The sequence below is a fragment of the Myxine glutinosa genome, chromosome 10 (assembly GCF_964187855.1).
Source record: "Myxine glutinosa chromosome 10, kmMyxGlut1.1, whole genome shotgun sequence".
NCBI classification, from domain to species: domain Eukaryota; kingdom Metazoa; phylum Chordata; class Myxini; order Myxiniformes; family Myxinidae; genus Myxine; species Myxine glutinosa.
Window position 1 is genome coordinate 33,404,975 of NC_136270.1, and position 16,081 is coordinate 33,421,055.

At 44.7% G+C, this 16,081-nt stretch overlaps 1 protein-coding gene across 2 annotated transcripts in view; it reads left to right on the forward strand.

Moving 5' to 3' along the window:
* Nucleotides 1-5,408, forward strand: part of LOC144894023 (interferon regulatory factor 4-like) — a 40,607-nt gene extending 35,199 nt beyond the window's left edge. For both annotated transcript variants that reach the window (XM_078785541.1, XM_078785540.1), the window contains 3 exons: nt 2,537-2,914; nt 3,709-3,821; nt 3,986-5,408. In XM_078785541.1, the coding sequence (XP_078641667.1) occupies nt 2,537-2,914; nt 3,709-3,821; nt 3,986-4,138 (644 nt within the window). In that variant the 3' untranslated portion in view covers nt 4,139-5,408. The remainder of the gene's footprint in view (nt 1-2,536; nt 2,915-3,708; nt 3,822-3,985) is intronic.
* Nucleotides 5,409-16,081: the final 10,673 nt, after the last annotated feature.

Sequence of the window (16,081 nt, forward strand, 5' to 3'; positions counted from 1 at the left end):
TTTAAGGTGTGCTGTAGTTGCTCTGAGACGTACCGATTCCGAATATGCCTTTGGTTTTTCTCTGCGATGAGTAGTTCTCGAGTTATAAGAGGACAAACAAACATACTTTACTGCTTTATATATATAGAAGTTGGTACGATTCGGCCAAGGAATCCCAGAGATAATTGCAATTAAGTGAGCCGTGACGTCACGGAACGCGCCGCCGGTAATATATTATAATTTATGGTAATCTATGCAGCACGACATGATCATCACGGAAAACAAGGCACCTTTGCCGGCGCAAAACGGCTCTCCCAGGGTCAAACTCGGTATCGTTGTGAGCGCACGGTTCAGCCCTTCAAGAAAAAGTTTATTTTGTAAAAATCGAACCACGCGTTAAAAAGATATGACTGGTTTTGTTCGCCGGCACGTCGGCGCTCGAATCGGCTCGCGATAAAATCCAACACGTCCTTTGTCGGGGTCGTCTGAACCAACCACGGGGCCTAGAAGGCTGGGACTGGTCTCAAAAGTTAGGTCTCGATCATATCTCGTAATGCTGGAAGCTGCACGTCTCTGTGATAATCTTGTGGACCATGACAAGAGATCGTGCGAGTCGCTCGCAACGGCTTCAAGCACTTCCGCATTCGACCATTTCATGAACGCCATACGCCCCGCCCATCAAAGCGCGTACGTATTAAACGAACATACAGTGGCCCATGTGTCGTCATTTGCGCATGCGCCAAAGTCTTTGCAGGAACATGCAGCATCGGAACAGCGCATTTGCGCATGCGCAAGAGTGAGAACCGCCTGTGCACCATTACGCTAACAGAAGCGCTGGCGCTGCGAAGCGCTAGAGGGAGCGCTGCGCTCCCTCCCTTCGATTCCCTCCCTCTTCTGCTAGCGCTTCTGCGCTAATACGCTAATTTTTAAACCCGAAGTTTTTTAAAATTTAAGGTGTGCTGTAGTTGCTCTGAGACGTACTGATTCCGAATATGCCTTTGGTTTTTCTCTGCGATGAGTAGTTCTCGAGTTATAAGAGGACAAACAAACAAACATACTTTACTGCTTTATATATATAGAAGCCATAGGTATGTAGTCGATGGATTGAACTCAGTTACTATTCTCATACCAAGCCTACCTCTCATTCCATCTGATACAAATGAAATATAATATATGTGTATTTTTATGTCAAACTTCTTTTATTTAAAACGATAACGCTGCACCACATGGTACACCGCCCACTACACCACACGCTGTACCGCCCACTATACTGCGCACTATATACCGCCCGCTACACCGCCCGCTGATACAAATATATGCCTTTAAAATTAAAAAGAAGACAGTTTCCTATACATTTGGCCTTTTACCTGTTCATCAACAAGTCACCGGAACAGAACTTGCTTGTACCTTCCGAAACCGTCATTTTGTCACGGGCAACTGTACCGGTATGTAGCTCTCTCAAAGAGTACGATCATTGGACTCATTAACTATAAGTACAGTACATCCAAATATTTACCAATTTATTGGCATCCAGTGCTCAAAGCTATTGAAAGATTTTATGGATTCCATTTTATGAAATGTATAAGGAAAGAAATGTATAATGCTTTGGAAAGGTTTAGAAATTTTTCTCCAAAGTTATACAAAACCGATGTGATGATTTGGGCCTCTGCCAACTATGATGATAATAATGATGATGATGATAATGGAATGGGCCATCGATTCCAAGGATCTCAGGTTAACAATGACATGTAAACACACCTAGAAATGTGAATTTATTTATAGTGTGGGAGATACTGCCCACACAACAACCACACAATGAGATAGAAAGCAGTCTAACCTGGCAGCAAAGAATATCTGATAACAGCTAATGCTAGCACATGGATCCCCAGCTTTCTGTCCATCCGAAGACCGGCACATTTTTTTTTTTTAATTAAATGCCCTGCCTCTGAAACACCTGTCCAACAGTTATACAACAACAACAACAACATGCATTTTAAGGCCATTTTCCCTGCTAGAGCGGGGGTTAGCCTTGCGGTCCCGATGACAATCTTCTCCATTCTGCCCTATTTTCTGCATCTCCCCGTGTTAACCCCCTTGCCCGCATTTCTTCTTCGACCATCTTTAGCCAAGTCTTTCTCGGTCTTCCCCGTCCTCTACTTCCTTCTTCATTCATTTCCATCACTCTTCTCAACCAGTCACTTTCATCCTTCCTCAACACATGACCAAACCATCTCAACCTGTTCCTCTTCACAGCATCAATCACAGGCTCTATTCCCTTCATCTTTCGCAATTCAGGTCAGGTTATATAGTCAGTAGTTATACCCAGGCCAAAATGGAACCCAGACTAGACAGCTCAAAAGTGAGTGCGCTACCTCTGCACCATACTGCCAGATCTGCGAACTATACCTTACACATCACTTTGTTACTTGATATAGCATGCAAACACTCAGGCTTACATGACAAAACGGATAGATAACTGTAGACCAATGTGATGACTGATGTCTCAAATGCAGTACTGTGTGTTCCCTTTGAGAATGAGTTTATTTTGTCATTGTAGGAATGGAGCTGGAGTGTTACTACAAGAGCATGCCTGTGTGCAAGTGGCAGGCCTTGCACGCAAACGGGTGCTGCATTTCATCCAGAAAAGTGGAGATCCACGATGAGAGAATCTTCGGCCCTCGGGACATCCTCCAGTTTCGTTTTCCTAACACTGAGCAGATATCTGACCATCGACAACGGCTCCACACCGACTCGATCCTAAAACACGTCGAACGAGGTCTCCTCTTGCTTATGACTATGAACGGGCTTTATGCGTACCGCCTGTGCATGGCAAGGGTGTTTTGGACTGGACCTTGTGCAGAGGATCCTAACAATCCCAACAAGATGGAGAGGAATGTGTGGGTGAAGCTGTTCGATTCCAGGCAATTCATACATGGTAGGATAATACTGCCTATTATTTGTGCCTCAGGGATTAATTGAATACATTGTGTTACAAAAAAGGACCACTTGACTTGTAGCTTATCTGGTCCCTGTCCTAATGTTGTAACCCAAATTTGGTAGCATTTTGACTGCTGGGTCTGGAGAAGAAGATTTTAAAAGGAATTTATGTGATTTTTCCCAAAAATTGACTGAAGTCGGCCATTTTGACACAGTTCCGGTCACGTGATCAGCATGACCTCCACAATTCAACGTCTCTACCCTGGCGTAATGTTGTAACCCAAATTTGGTAACATTCAAACTTCTGGATCTGGAGAAGAAGATTTTAAAAGGAATTTATGTGATTTTTCCCAAGAATTGACTTAAGTCGGCCATTTTGACACAGTTCCGGTCACGTGATCAGCATGACCTCCACGATTCAACATCTCTACCCTGGCCTAATGTTGTAACCCAAATTTGGTAGCATTCAAACTTCTGGGTCTGGAGAAGAAGATTTTTGAAGGAATTTACTAAGTCCGCCATTTTGACATACTTAAAGTCACGTGACCGGAACGAGCTTTCCAATCCCCGTTACCAGTCGGGAGCGGAACCTTGCTGACACATTTCAGCCAGATGGGTCCAGTGGTTTAGCCGGAGAAATCAAAATGGGAGACAGACGTTCCAGGTAGGAGTGGTCCAGTGGTTTAGCCGAAGAAATCAAAATGGGAGACGGACGGACGGCGCATGATGACAATACCTTATCTGGAATTCCATTTCCAGACAAGCTAATAATCTCTTTGGCCTTTTCTGCAGAACTGGGGTTGTACATGCATATGCTGGGGCCTATTCCAAGATTCCACGTGACACTGTGTTTTGGAGAGAGGCTTACAGATAAATGTGGCCACGCGCAGCACGTCACAGTACAGGTGTGCACAACTCATTGTACATAATGTGTAGATAATTATATCAATTACAGGCATGTGTAACCGCACTTGTGTGATTGATCAACATGATTGCATTGTGGTGGTGTCAGGAGACGGGCCAGCTCGTGTTAAGACACAGGTTAAGGTATCGATGTGCTGCTGTGCAGGTGGAACCCCAGTTTGCCAAACGCATGTATGAAGAGGCCCTGCTGACGATGTACCCATCGTGTTCTTACATCGAGATCTCTCCACAAAACCCTTCTGATGAACTCTTAATTATTCTCAAAATGCTCCTGCAAAACATCAACGACTGTGATTGATTTAAACTACTTACAACTGCCATTGCTTTCTGCAGATTTAGTGTTTATTGTTTCCAACATCATCAAATCTGGAGGTACACCACTCATTAAGTAAACGATTTTACTGTTTGAACTTTTGAATTGAACTAACACTCATATATATATTGTTGCGGATATGAGAACTGTATATTTTTTTTGATTGTGTGCTTTATTATTATTATTATTGTTTATTCTGCGCCCCCTGCCTCCGGAGCTGTGTAAAGGTGAAAGGGCATCCCATAATTAGTCCACAAGCATACACGTCAGCCAAATAATAGAATAGCCCTGTTTGATAGTTATATCTTATTCTGTGTTTTAGGGTAAGGCTGTGTCTCCCATTAATTGAAGTACTCCATTGCACCAGTGAAAGAGAATAGATCCCCTTCCATTCCCATCCCCAAAATCTCCATTTCCTTTTACATCCCCTTTCGTCATTGCCAAGCCTCGATTGCCCATATTACCTCCCCTCCAAAACCACCATTGAACATGTGCTCGGATCGGGGAAGAAAGGCGTGCCCGCCCGTCGTCATCAAGGGTGGAGCCAGAGGGTCGCGTGACCAACCAGGGCCGAGGTGAGCACACCGATGGGCGTGTCCTGAAGGCCGGCGGCTTAATCGCTGGAGGCGCTATAAAGGCGCGCGCGCAAGAAGTTGCGAGGAGAGCTGAGTTGGGTGGTTTTGGTCAGAGTGGGTCGTGAGTTGGTCGTCAGTGGAGGGTCAGTGGTTGTGTTGGTTGCGGTGGTAAGAAGTCGGTGGTGAGAAGTGGTGGCGTCGAGTGGTCAGTGGTTGCGTTGGTTGCGTTGAGTTGTTGATGGTGAGGAGACACCAGGGCCAAGAGAGAGAAGGTTCAAGGTCAATTACCAGCAGTTGCGCCAGAGACGGCAGACGCGCCCTGAGGTGAGCCAGAGAAGCAGCTTTGGCTCCACAAGCAGCGTTGACTCCACCAGGCAGCTTCAACCCGTTACCCCGCGGGGACCCGATAGCGGTGGCATCGGTGGCCGTCGAGGTCCAGCCGACGTCCCGTGCGGGATCAAGCCCGAACCATCTGCCCCAGCTGAACCTTCCCTTTCCTCCACCCTTCTTGTGTACGTGAGTTTGTTCTGTGTGTCTTGTCCCTGGGTATTAATTAAGCTTGCATAAGTTAATAATTGCACTGTGTCTCTGATTCTTCTGTATATTATTTTATTATCTTTCCTTCTCCTTGGTTACTTTGAGCATGTAAATAGTAGGAATAAATTTAGTAGTATTTCCAACCTTTTGGTCTTCTTCTTCTTCTTCTTCACATCTGTGTCGCCTTTGTCTTTTCCCTATTGAATAGCTGCGGTGCGATCCGGCCAACGTTTGGGTGAAATCGGGTTCTAATCGGGGAGTAACTGTTCGGTCGCGGAGCCTTCGCTCGGCAAAGTAACATCTAAACCGCGATCAGTAACAATATATATACTGAACAGCAATAGAAACGTCACTTCATAAAAATAATTCCTGAACATTTCCCATAGAAATATCAATGCATTTCGTTTCGATATCTCGTTATTTACATTAGTCTGTATCTAAATTTAATCCTAACAACCGACAGTGGTGCACACGTGGATAAAAACAGGTCACCAAAACGCAGGCAAAAAAACGACCATGGTACAAAGTCGTGCATGATTCCCATGGAAATCAAAATGCACGTGCGTCTCCTTGTGACTTTCCCTATAAAAGGCACCCCAAAACGTGTGTTCATCATTCGTGTTTCGATGCCAGCGCCATGCCCAGACTTACGAGGATTCAGAGAGACCAGGCTATTGGAAGATTGCATGCTGGACAGACTGCACGAATGGTTGCCAATGCTTTCCATGTCAACGTGAGAACCATCTGCAGGTTACAGGAACGATACCAGGCCACCAACAGCACCGATGACCGCCCACGCAGTGGCAGACCGCGGGTAACAACACCACGACAGGATTGACAGATTGTGCATCATCACATCCAAGATCGCTTTACCAGGGCTACAGAAACTGCAAGACAAACAGTTGGAACCCACCAGAGACACATTAGTGGTGATACAGTCCGTCGACGTTTGAAGAACAGGGATGTCCGTTGTCATAGGCCGTATCGTGGCCCCATTCTTACAGCTCGACACTGCCGTGACCGACTACAGTGGGCCACACAGCATCAAAATTGGCGTTACCAGCAGTGGAGAACCGTTCTTTTCTCAGACGAAAGCCGATACTGTGTTTCCACGGCAGATGGCAGAGTGAGAGTTTGGCATAGACATGGGGAACGCTACTCAGATGACTGTGTGATGGAAAGAGACTCGTGGGGTGGTCCAAACATCATGGTATGGGGTGCTATTGCTCTCAATCACAAAGTCGGTCCTGTGTTTTTTTTTTTTTGGTTTTTTTTGTATACTGAATCGAGGCTCGTGAAAGAGCTAACATTTATTTCACAAACAAATCAACCAGACAAACAAAACACACAAAAAGAGGGAGCGGAAGACAAGATGGGAAGAGAAGGGGAAGCACACAACCACAACATTTGAGAGCAGGGAGATGTGTGGGAGGGAGAGGGCTTGGGCGGAGGAGGCGTGGGAAGAAGGGGGGGGGGGGGGGTGGGAGAAGTATAAAACACAAGGACACCAAGGACTTCCAGGACAGAAGTTGGTATTTCAAAAAAGTGTTCCAGAATATTGGTCCAGGAAGAGGCAATGGTGTCACAGCTGCTCGCTGCATCGATCAAGTCCTCAGACCTCACGTTGTGCCACATTTTGGACGTCACGGAAATCATGTCTTCCAGCAGGACAACGCCCATGCCCACACTGCCAGAGCAACAAGGGACTTCCTGCAACAGAATGGCATCCAAACCATGCACTGGCCTGCGCTCAGCCCCAATTTAAACCCGATAGAGCACTTGTGGGACGAGGTTCAAAGAAGACTGAATGACGTTCGACCAAGGCCGACAACTGCAGCTCAACTCAGTCAGGCGTTTCTCAGAGGGTGGGCCCAAGTGACAAATGCCTTCATCAACCGATTAATCCACTCCATGTACAAACGATGTATGGCTGTCATCAACGCTCACGGGGGTCACACAAGATACTGATTTTGACCTCCCTTGTTCTCACCTGGTCTTGTGTTTTTCTTATTCAGAACATTTCACATTATTGTTTGAACTGTGGTGACCATACCTGTAATGTTTCATGTTGATCCTAAATCTCAATTCGTGTTGATCATGACTTGAAAATAAAGACTCCAAAATATTGATTCTGACTGACGTTTCTTTTGCTGTTCAGTATATATATATATGAAAGCTAATGGTTTGTCTAATTGATTTTGTGCAATGCTCCATCCTCCATTTACTCCATTAACTTCAATCATTCACCCTCTATGTCTATGTAATGAATAGCAATGTTCGTTTAACGTGTACTTGAACAAATGGTCCAAATGTCAGCAAATAAATATTGAATAGAAGTCAGAACGCTCGTTATTGTAAGTTTTGTGGCGAAGTTTTAAAAAGCGCAATAATTAATGTGTTTGGAAACGAAACGCAAACCATCACAATCGAATGACTCAAATATTCAAGCTGTCTTGAACATCATTAGAATGATTAAGGAGGTTATAAATAACCGGGAAAAACTTGGCCTCAGGGTAGTATTTTTTTAAACATGAGATGGGTGGTACCCTTCACACAAAACCATGTATTTTTATGTCGAGACTGTCTTGCTGAAGCAACAAGGTCAATGATGGCCTGTTATGGTCAGTGTTGACCATGAATTTGGGCCCATTGAGGAAGAGTACAGTGAGATGGCAGGCTTATTAAATAGCTATTTTGCTTCAACATTTCCATAGAAACAGCCAGGGGATTTACTAATAGGTGAGAGAATAAAGGTAAGGGGTGGTGAAGGGCTTTTGGAGGAGTTCCATGTAGGAGTGGACGAGTTCCAGGTATGAGTGGACGAGTTCCAGGTCGAAGTGGACGAGTTCCAGGTCGGAGTGGACGAGTTCCAGGTCGGAGTGGACGAGTTCCAGGTCGGAGTGGACGAGTTCCAGGTCGGAGTGGACGAGTTCCAGGTCGGAGTGGACGAGTTCCAGGTCGGAGTGGACGAGTTCCAGGTCGGAGTGGACGAGTTCCAGGTCGGAGTGGACGAGTTCCAGGTCGGAGTGGACGAGTTCCAGGTCGGAGTGGACGAGTTCCAGGTCGGAGTGGACGAGTTCCAGGTCGGAGTGGACGAGTTCCAGGTCGGAGTGGACGAGTTCCAGGTCGGAGGGGACGAGTTCCAGGTCGGAGGGGACGAGTTCCAGGTCGGAGGGCACGAGTTCCAGGTCGGAGGGGACGAGTTCCAGTTCGGGGTGGACGAGTTCCAGGTAGGGGTGGATGAGTTCCAGGTAGGAGTGGTGGAGAGCCAAGAGAAATAAAATAAAACTAGACAAAACAAGGTCCAGGGCCAGATAATATTAAGAGAGGTGTTTGAGATGTTAATTAAGGACAGATAGGTAACTATTTGAATAATTTTAAAGTAATTAAAAGTAATCAGCATGGATTTACCAAAGGGAGATCATGTTTGACAAATTTATTGGACTTCTATGAAGCCGTTTCTGATTGGCTGGATGAGGGAAGTACAGGGGATGTAATTTGGCTTGACTTTAAGAAGGTATTTGATAAGGTATTGTTGTGTGACTGCCTTGTAGTGAACACCGCAGGGTGACACGGATGACCAAACGAGCTTTAACTCCGAGGCGTTCAATTCAAAAATGACGGTATTCTTTACATGCGAGGGAAAGGGGAATGACGAACTTACCTGGATGTCTTCCACCCGCACCTGGATAAATTAATCAACTCAAATGACACAGGGTTAAAATGTACAAAAATACCGGCTTTATTAAATAAAATGCCGGTAATATGCAAAGCACGATAAATATAAATTCCTAAATAGAGCGCCACCATACAGACTCAAATACAAACAATGGGAAAAAGAACTGTAAAAATTAATACGTGTTTGTGTGGCATTTAGCTCTTATCGGCTCTTGAACCTCGTCAGGAATCGTCAAAACCCCCTCACGTCCTTGGCGGAAAAACCGCAGGCTGCACTCAAGTGGGTGCGAACTCGGCCTCGCGCACCCTTGTTCGCCCAGCCACGCTCGTTTTCGTCGTCCTTGCACGGGAAACCACAGTTCTCGGTCCACAGTTCCTCCTCCTCACGATCACGATGAAGATGTCGGAACACGACCATTCACCACCGGATCCAGCAACCGAGAGATATGAAATCGTGGCTGCTCCCAATGAATGTCCCTCGCCCAAGAGCGCACCATATATGTCCCCGTTCTTTAAGAATGTCCCTCACCCCGGAGCACCCCAATACAAGAGAGAAAGCCACGAGGAAAAAAGAGAGAAGAAGAAAGAAACAAAATGTTGGGACACGACTGTTCGTGATGAATCTTCCTTGCACAAGAGGAGAAAATGTCGGCCGACCGTTCCTTGAAAGTCAAGGCTCTGACGTCATCTCACGACGTCTCCGTGTCTGCTCCTATCAGCGAGTCCCATCTTAGCAGTCTTTTTGCCAATCAAATCCCATACCAATCACTGCTCTTCGGGGTGTGGCTTCACACTAAATACCAACGAGAAACAGGACATTGAGCATGACCTTTTGTGCCTCTGTGCTCACCAGTTCGATGTTATCCACGGTCGTGCTCAATGTCCTGTTTCCAGTTGGTTTTTATTTAGTGTGGTTAATGGGCGATTTCTTACTACGTGTGTGTGCTGCTGGTGTCATAAGGAACAAAGGAGTAAATAACAGAGGCCATTATATACAGGGGATTAATTTACCCATAATCCCTAGCTAATTAACAAACCTCACCCCTCTCATGGGGACGAAGATACAAGCTCTTCCACGACATACGGTCTACACAAATTTCCTACTTATTAAATGGGGTTTCTTCTTCTTCATGACAGTCGGAGCACACTACCTATGCATTCTACCTGGATAAGGGACTGCCTACCCCCTACAAACGTAATAGTATTACAAGTCAGGAGACGACTATGGTTCACGAGTGAGCGGTATTCAATGACAAAGGACGGACTATAACCGAAACAGGCCCGGACTGGGGGGTCGGGGGCCCACGTGTCAGGTGCCGGCCCCCGACATGCGGTGTACATGCCTATTTACAAAGGGCCCCAATGCGCTGCGTGCACAGGCCTTTAAGAGCCAGTTGTACGTAATTGTGTGTGGTGCTGGCCCGGAAATGTCAAAACGAAGGTTACTGACCTTGAAACGAGATAGAAAATAATGTATAATCAGTTATGAGGTTAGTTAGCTACACAATACCGAAAATTCGGTGAAAAATGAAATGAAAAAAAATAAATAAATAAAAAATATGAAACATCGAGCTCCGTGGGGCTAGACACATGACATTGGCCTAACCAAATATCGAAACCCCTGTCAGATTCCACCAAACCCCTCGGAGAAGATGTATCTTGAACTTGATTACCCCCTAAAAATACATCTTTTTTGGCCATGGCTCCGCCCACAATGGGTGCAATTCGCCCACTCTCGGCAGGGTACAACTAGATCATGATATCAACCTCCCACCCAAGTTTCATCAAGATCGGATGATATCATTGGGTAGTTATGCTGCGGACAGACAGACACAGACACACACACACACACACACACACACAGAGACAGACGTACACACATGACGAATATAGTGGTCACTTGATAACTCGTGAACCAATACAATTTTTTATTTCCTTCACAGGAATTTCGAAAATGACCATATTTCTGGCTCACCCTGTATAAGTGAGTGGACAAACACACAAACCGGAGTGATCAACATACTTGCAAAATGTTTTTGTTTTTTTGCCAAGTAACAAACAGACAGACAGAGACAGATAGGCAGACAGACAGACAGACAGGGGTGAAAACACAACCTTCATCCACCTCCGGTGGTAGACGTAAAAAGACAGGTCCTGACATAATCAGTCAGGTATGCACCATTGAAGATTAAAATATTCCCACACCTTTGTTTTCTCAATGTCATTATTTTCATCATCAATCATCATCCGGTCCTGTGGACGGAAACTGTCAAATATGTTTCCAACAGCGAAATAAACCTACTAATATACCAAACAATCAATGACAGGACACCCTTTACATTGGGAAAGGTATTCCTGGTAAAAACAAATAATCTATGAGCTTGTTTAAATTATATGAAGATATTGTCATGCCATTTTCGTTACACACCCATATTTGTTCTTGCGTGTTTTCTAAGAAGTTGGAGATGCTGATTTATAATCGTCTGTTTAAATTTCTTTCTGACTTTAACATTCTATTTGATCATTTTGGTTTCACAAGTAAGCACTTTACATATGTGGCTCTTATTCATTTGACAGATTTACTTTCTAATTCCCACTTTGACAAACTGTGCACCGCTTGTGTTTTCATTGACTTGTTTAACATCTTTGATATCATATTGTTACGTTTATGGGGGATAGGCAATGAAATACCGTAGTCGAGGTGGAAGTGTATAGATTACCATGCTCCGTATGTTGCGATGAAGAAGAAGAACCCCCATGTACCACAGTGGGGAATCCGTTAGACCGGATGTCGCGTAAGTGTATAATTGTCCCCATGATGAGGGGTGGGGTTATGGTAATTAGTTAGGGATTAAGGGTAATTAATCCCCTGTATGCAAGTGCCTCTGTAATATTTTCCTGTGTTCCTTATGACACTGCAGCACACACACATAGCCAAGCCAAGCTATCGTGCATTAAAACAGTAAATAAAAACCAACCGGAACAGGACATTGAACAATAACGCTGGCGCCGCCACCTGCCACATCGAAACATCAAGTAGGCAGGTCCGTGAGGCCACGCCCTGAAGAGCAGCGATTGGTCCGGTATTGTCCAGTGATGAGAGAGACCCGCTGATAGGAGCACGCACGGTGATCGTCGGATGACATCAAAGCCTTGAGAATAAAAGACGAGTCCCGACATTTTGACCTCTTGCGCCAGGGACATTGCAAGTGAACAGTCACATATACGATGCTCTATTTATTGCGTTGGGTCCTCGTTGTGTGTGGTTGGAGTTTGGGCTCGCTCTTGATGGTGACATTCGCACTCCACCCCCTCTCGCTACCTGGTGTTCGTGAAAGGCGGACGCAGTCACGCATTTTGTCTTTGTGGTCAGTGGGTTTCATCTATTCGAGCGACTGCATTTTCCTTTCCTTGGCCCGTTGGTGCTGGTTGTGCGTCGTCTTCGGTGCGCTGAGAGACGTCGGTGCTGTGTGAAGCGGCGAGCTAAGGGCACGCTAAGGCCTGCTTACCATGCACGGACTTCATGCCAGGGCGTGCGTTTTCCGCGCATGGACCTCCGGGACCCATTCGCGGACTGACAGGGTTCAAGAGCTGCTCAGAGCTAAGTACACAAAACACGCATTATTTTCCAGTTATTTTCCCCTTGTATTGTATACGAGTCCGTAGAGAGAGTCCCTTGATTCGGAATTTTAGTTTAGCATGTATTCTTTTGTTACAGGCATTTCTTTCAATAAATCCGGTATTTTTACATTCGAAGTCCGTGTCGGTTGAATTAATTATCGCAGGGTCGAAGATGTACAGTGGGGTCCGTGAAGATAAGAGCTTCGCTACCCCCCCCCCCGCTGCCCTCCCCAGTGCATATAAAGAAGGTCCGCCATCGTTGACTGAGCACCTCGGAGTGTAAAGCTCGTTCGGCTATCCGTCCCCAGGTGTGTTAACCCCAGGAACACGAGGATATTCTTCCCTCCAAATTTGATTTCGATGGTGTGAGAGATTGTGATCTTGAATGGTTTAAAGACCATCTTATCAACAGACAACAATTCACAATCGTTCAAAGCTCGAATTCTTCATGGAAGGCTATTACCCATGGAGCTCCTCAAGGGATTTATACTTTGCCCTCTTCTTTTCTTATTGTACGTCAACGACCATACATGCTTGCTGTCCATTATTATATTTTTTATCTCTTTGCCAATGATACTGCTATAATCTCTTCCAATCATAGTCGTGACTATGTTAGTTATGTTATGCGGTTAGATAGCTACACAATACCGAAAATTTGGTTCGATTCCGACAACTTTGAAAATTTGACCTTTGTGACCTTCAAAGGTCAAAGGTCGATGGTTCTGAAATTTGTTGGAAAACTTGTATTTCATGATGTATGTGATAATATAAGATCATGTACGACATTTCACCCTATCAGGAAGCGAACAATGTAATAATACCATCAAAAATCGACTTTTCTAAATTTCGTGACCTTGTGACCTTGACCTTGGGGCGAAAATGAAAAATCGAGCTCCGTGGAGCTAGACACATGACATTGGCCAAACCAAATACCGAAACCCCTGCCAGATTCCACTAAACCCCTCGGAGAAGATGTAGCTTGAACTCGATTACCCCCTAAAAAAACATCTTTTTTGGGCATCGCTCCGCCCACAATGGGCTCAATATGCCCACTCGAGGCAGGACACAACTAGATCATGATATTAACCTCCCACCCTAGTTTCATCAAGATCGGATGATATCATCGGGTAGTTATGCTGTGGACAGACAGACAGACAGACACACCCATGACAAATATAGTGGTCACTCTGTTTGATAACTCGTGAACCAATATCGGAAGTTGTTAGCTGAGATGGGGACTTCTGGAATGGCTGGTTGGGTAGCTAACTGGATTGGAACCTGGCTAACTGGATTGGAACCTGGCTAACTGGATCCTAATGCAAATAACCAAAGAGTACCTGTGAGTGGGAGGATGTAGGGCTGGAAGATTGTAAGTGTGTGGGGGTATGCCAGGTATCAGTTGTAGGACAATTATCCTTCTATAATTTGAGAACTGGGTGTGAGTCAGTTCGTCTGTCTGTGGATTTTGTCTTTGTCTGTCTGTTTGTTGGTTTGACTTCAATGCATTCATAAACCGCAAGATCGATGGAATGAGTTGAAAATTGGTGGTTGTACACCAGGTGTTGGTTTAAGGCAGTATAAAAAGATCATAGTCCTGGTGGTTCCGGGGAGGACCCCAGTTCTCTCTATGTAAATGTGTATCGTATAGTGCCACCTGGTGGACGCCGGTACACCATTTACATGGAGGTGGAATGAACTTGTCTGCAAGGACGGGATCTCTGCAAATCATTGATCATTTGCATCCAAATTTTCGGATTCGGATTTCCAAATTTTCAGATAACACAAAGCTCAGAGGTAAGACCGAAAACATTATTAGATTCAGGAAAGTCCAGATACTTTCCTAGCTCAGATGAAAGATTTGCAGATGTCGTTTAACACAGGGAAATGTAAAGTGCTGGGATGTGTAAGAATAATGAAAACTAGATGAGCCCGCGGAACTTCCGCACAAGAGACAAGAGGGAGCACTTTATCAAGAGTATACAAGATAAATAGAATCGTACCTCAGTGGTTAAGGTGTGTGCGAATCCTCCTGTTACGACAATAGGTTGTGCAGCGAAATGCTGTTCGTTTTTGAAGTAAATATTGCCTCCCAAAAATAAATATTATCTCAACATTGACTTCACAACAACAACAAGAACAACAGTACACTCCAGAAATATTCCCTTTAGAACAACAACTACACCTCCAATAACAGGATCGCTCCAGAAAAAAGTATATTACCTCAACATTAACTTCACAACAACAACATGACCGCATGAACAGTTTTCCATCTCAGGTCGACATTAGTGTTCTCATCGCCCTCCACAAATAAAGCGAGGCTTGAAAATAAACAATTCCCATTACCGAATATCTTCTTCACGAAACATCTCAGATTGTTTGGAGCAGTACATATCGCCATTTTACAACAAATGGAACTTCCACACAACATGTTACAAAAACAACACGATCGCTTCGGAGAAAGAAATATTACCTTGTACGTATTACCTTCATAAAAACAACTACACCTCCAGTAACATTATTTCTCCAGAAAAATAAATATTACCTCAACATTAACTTCACAACAACTACAACAACAATAACATGATCACTTCGGAGAGAGAATCTGTTGAGGCCTGAAAGCCAAAAGCCTGAGGCCCATATGTGCTCTGGCCTTGTCAAGGCCAGTGACGGTTATTGGCTGCAACCTTTCGATATATATTTGATAATCCTTGCTTTAAATTGAAGATAAAACTGAAATGAAAGGCGTAACGATTGTGAATACTGTATACCGCTTCCGCAGATGGCTTGGGCCGACCCGAGCAGGAAAATGGTGGCTGAGGCCAGCTGTTCAGCCAATGGGTGTAAGGCAGTCCTTTGATGGTCAGCCCACCGATATACGCTAATACATACATACATAAGTCAGTCCGTCCAAACATCCAATCAAAAACCAGAATTCAGCTATTTAGTATATGCATACGGATTACATAATGAAAGGGGCAATCTTGGAGTGCGTCACACAAGATAAATATCTGGGGGTGGTAATTGATACAGGGGGATAAGCAGACAGCACAATGCCAGGTAGCGATAGGTCAAACTAGCAGAGTTTAAGGTTGCATTCACAGGGGGGTAAATTTTAAATCAAAAGAGGTTGTGTTAACACTGTACAGGAATTTAGTGAGCCAACTTCATATATGCAATTAAAAGTTGAGTGGTAGTCAGCAAAATCACGTGGACTGTCCAAAACTGGTCCCCCTTACCCCCACAACTTTCCCCAAATCTACATTTTACTTTTTTATGCCTCCGCCCCCGAAGGTGGCCAGAGACATTATATTTTTGGGTTGTCATTGCGTCCGTACGGCTAAAACTCGTTTTTCTCAGCAACCATGTGTCAAATTGAGACAAAACTGTCAGGGTAGAAGCGACACTCATGCAGAATGTTTTATGATAATTGTGATGTTATAGGTCATGTGGTATGGCAGCCATCTTGGAATAAATGCAAATAATTAAAAAATATTTCTCGGAAACTGTTGAATGGAAA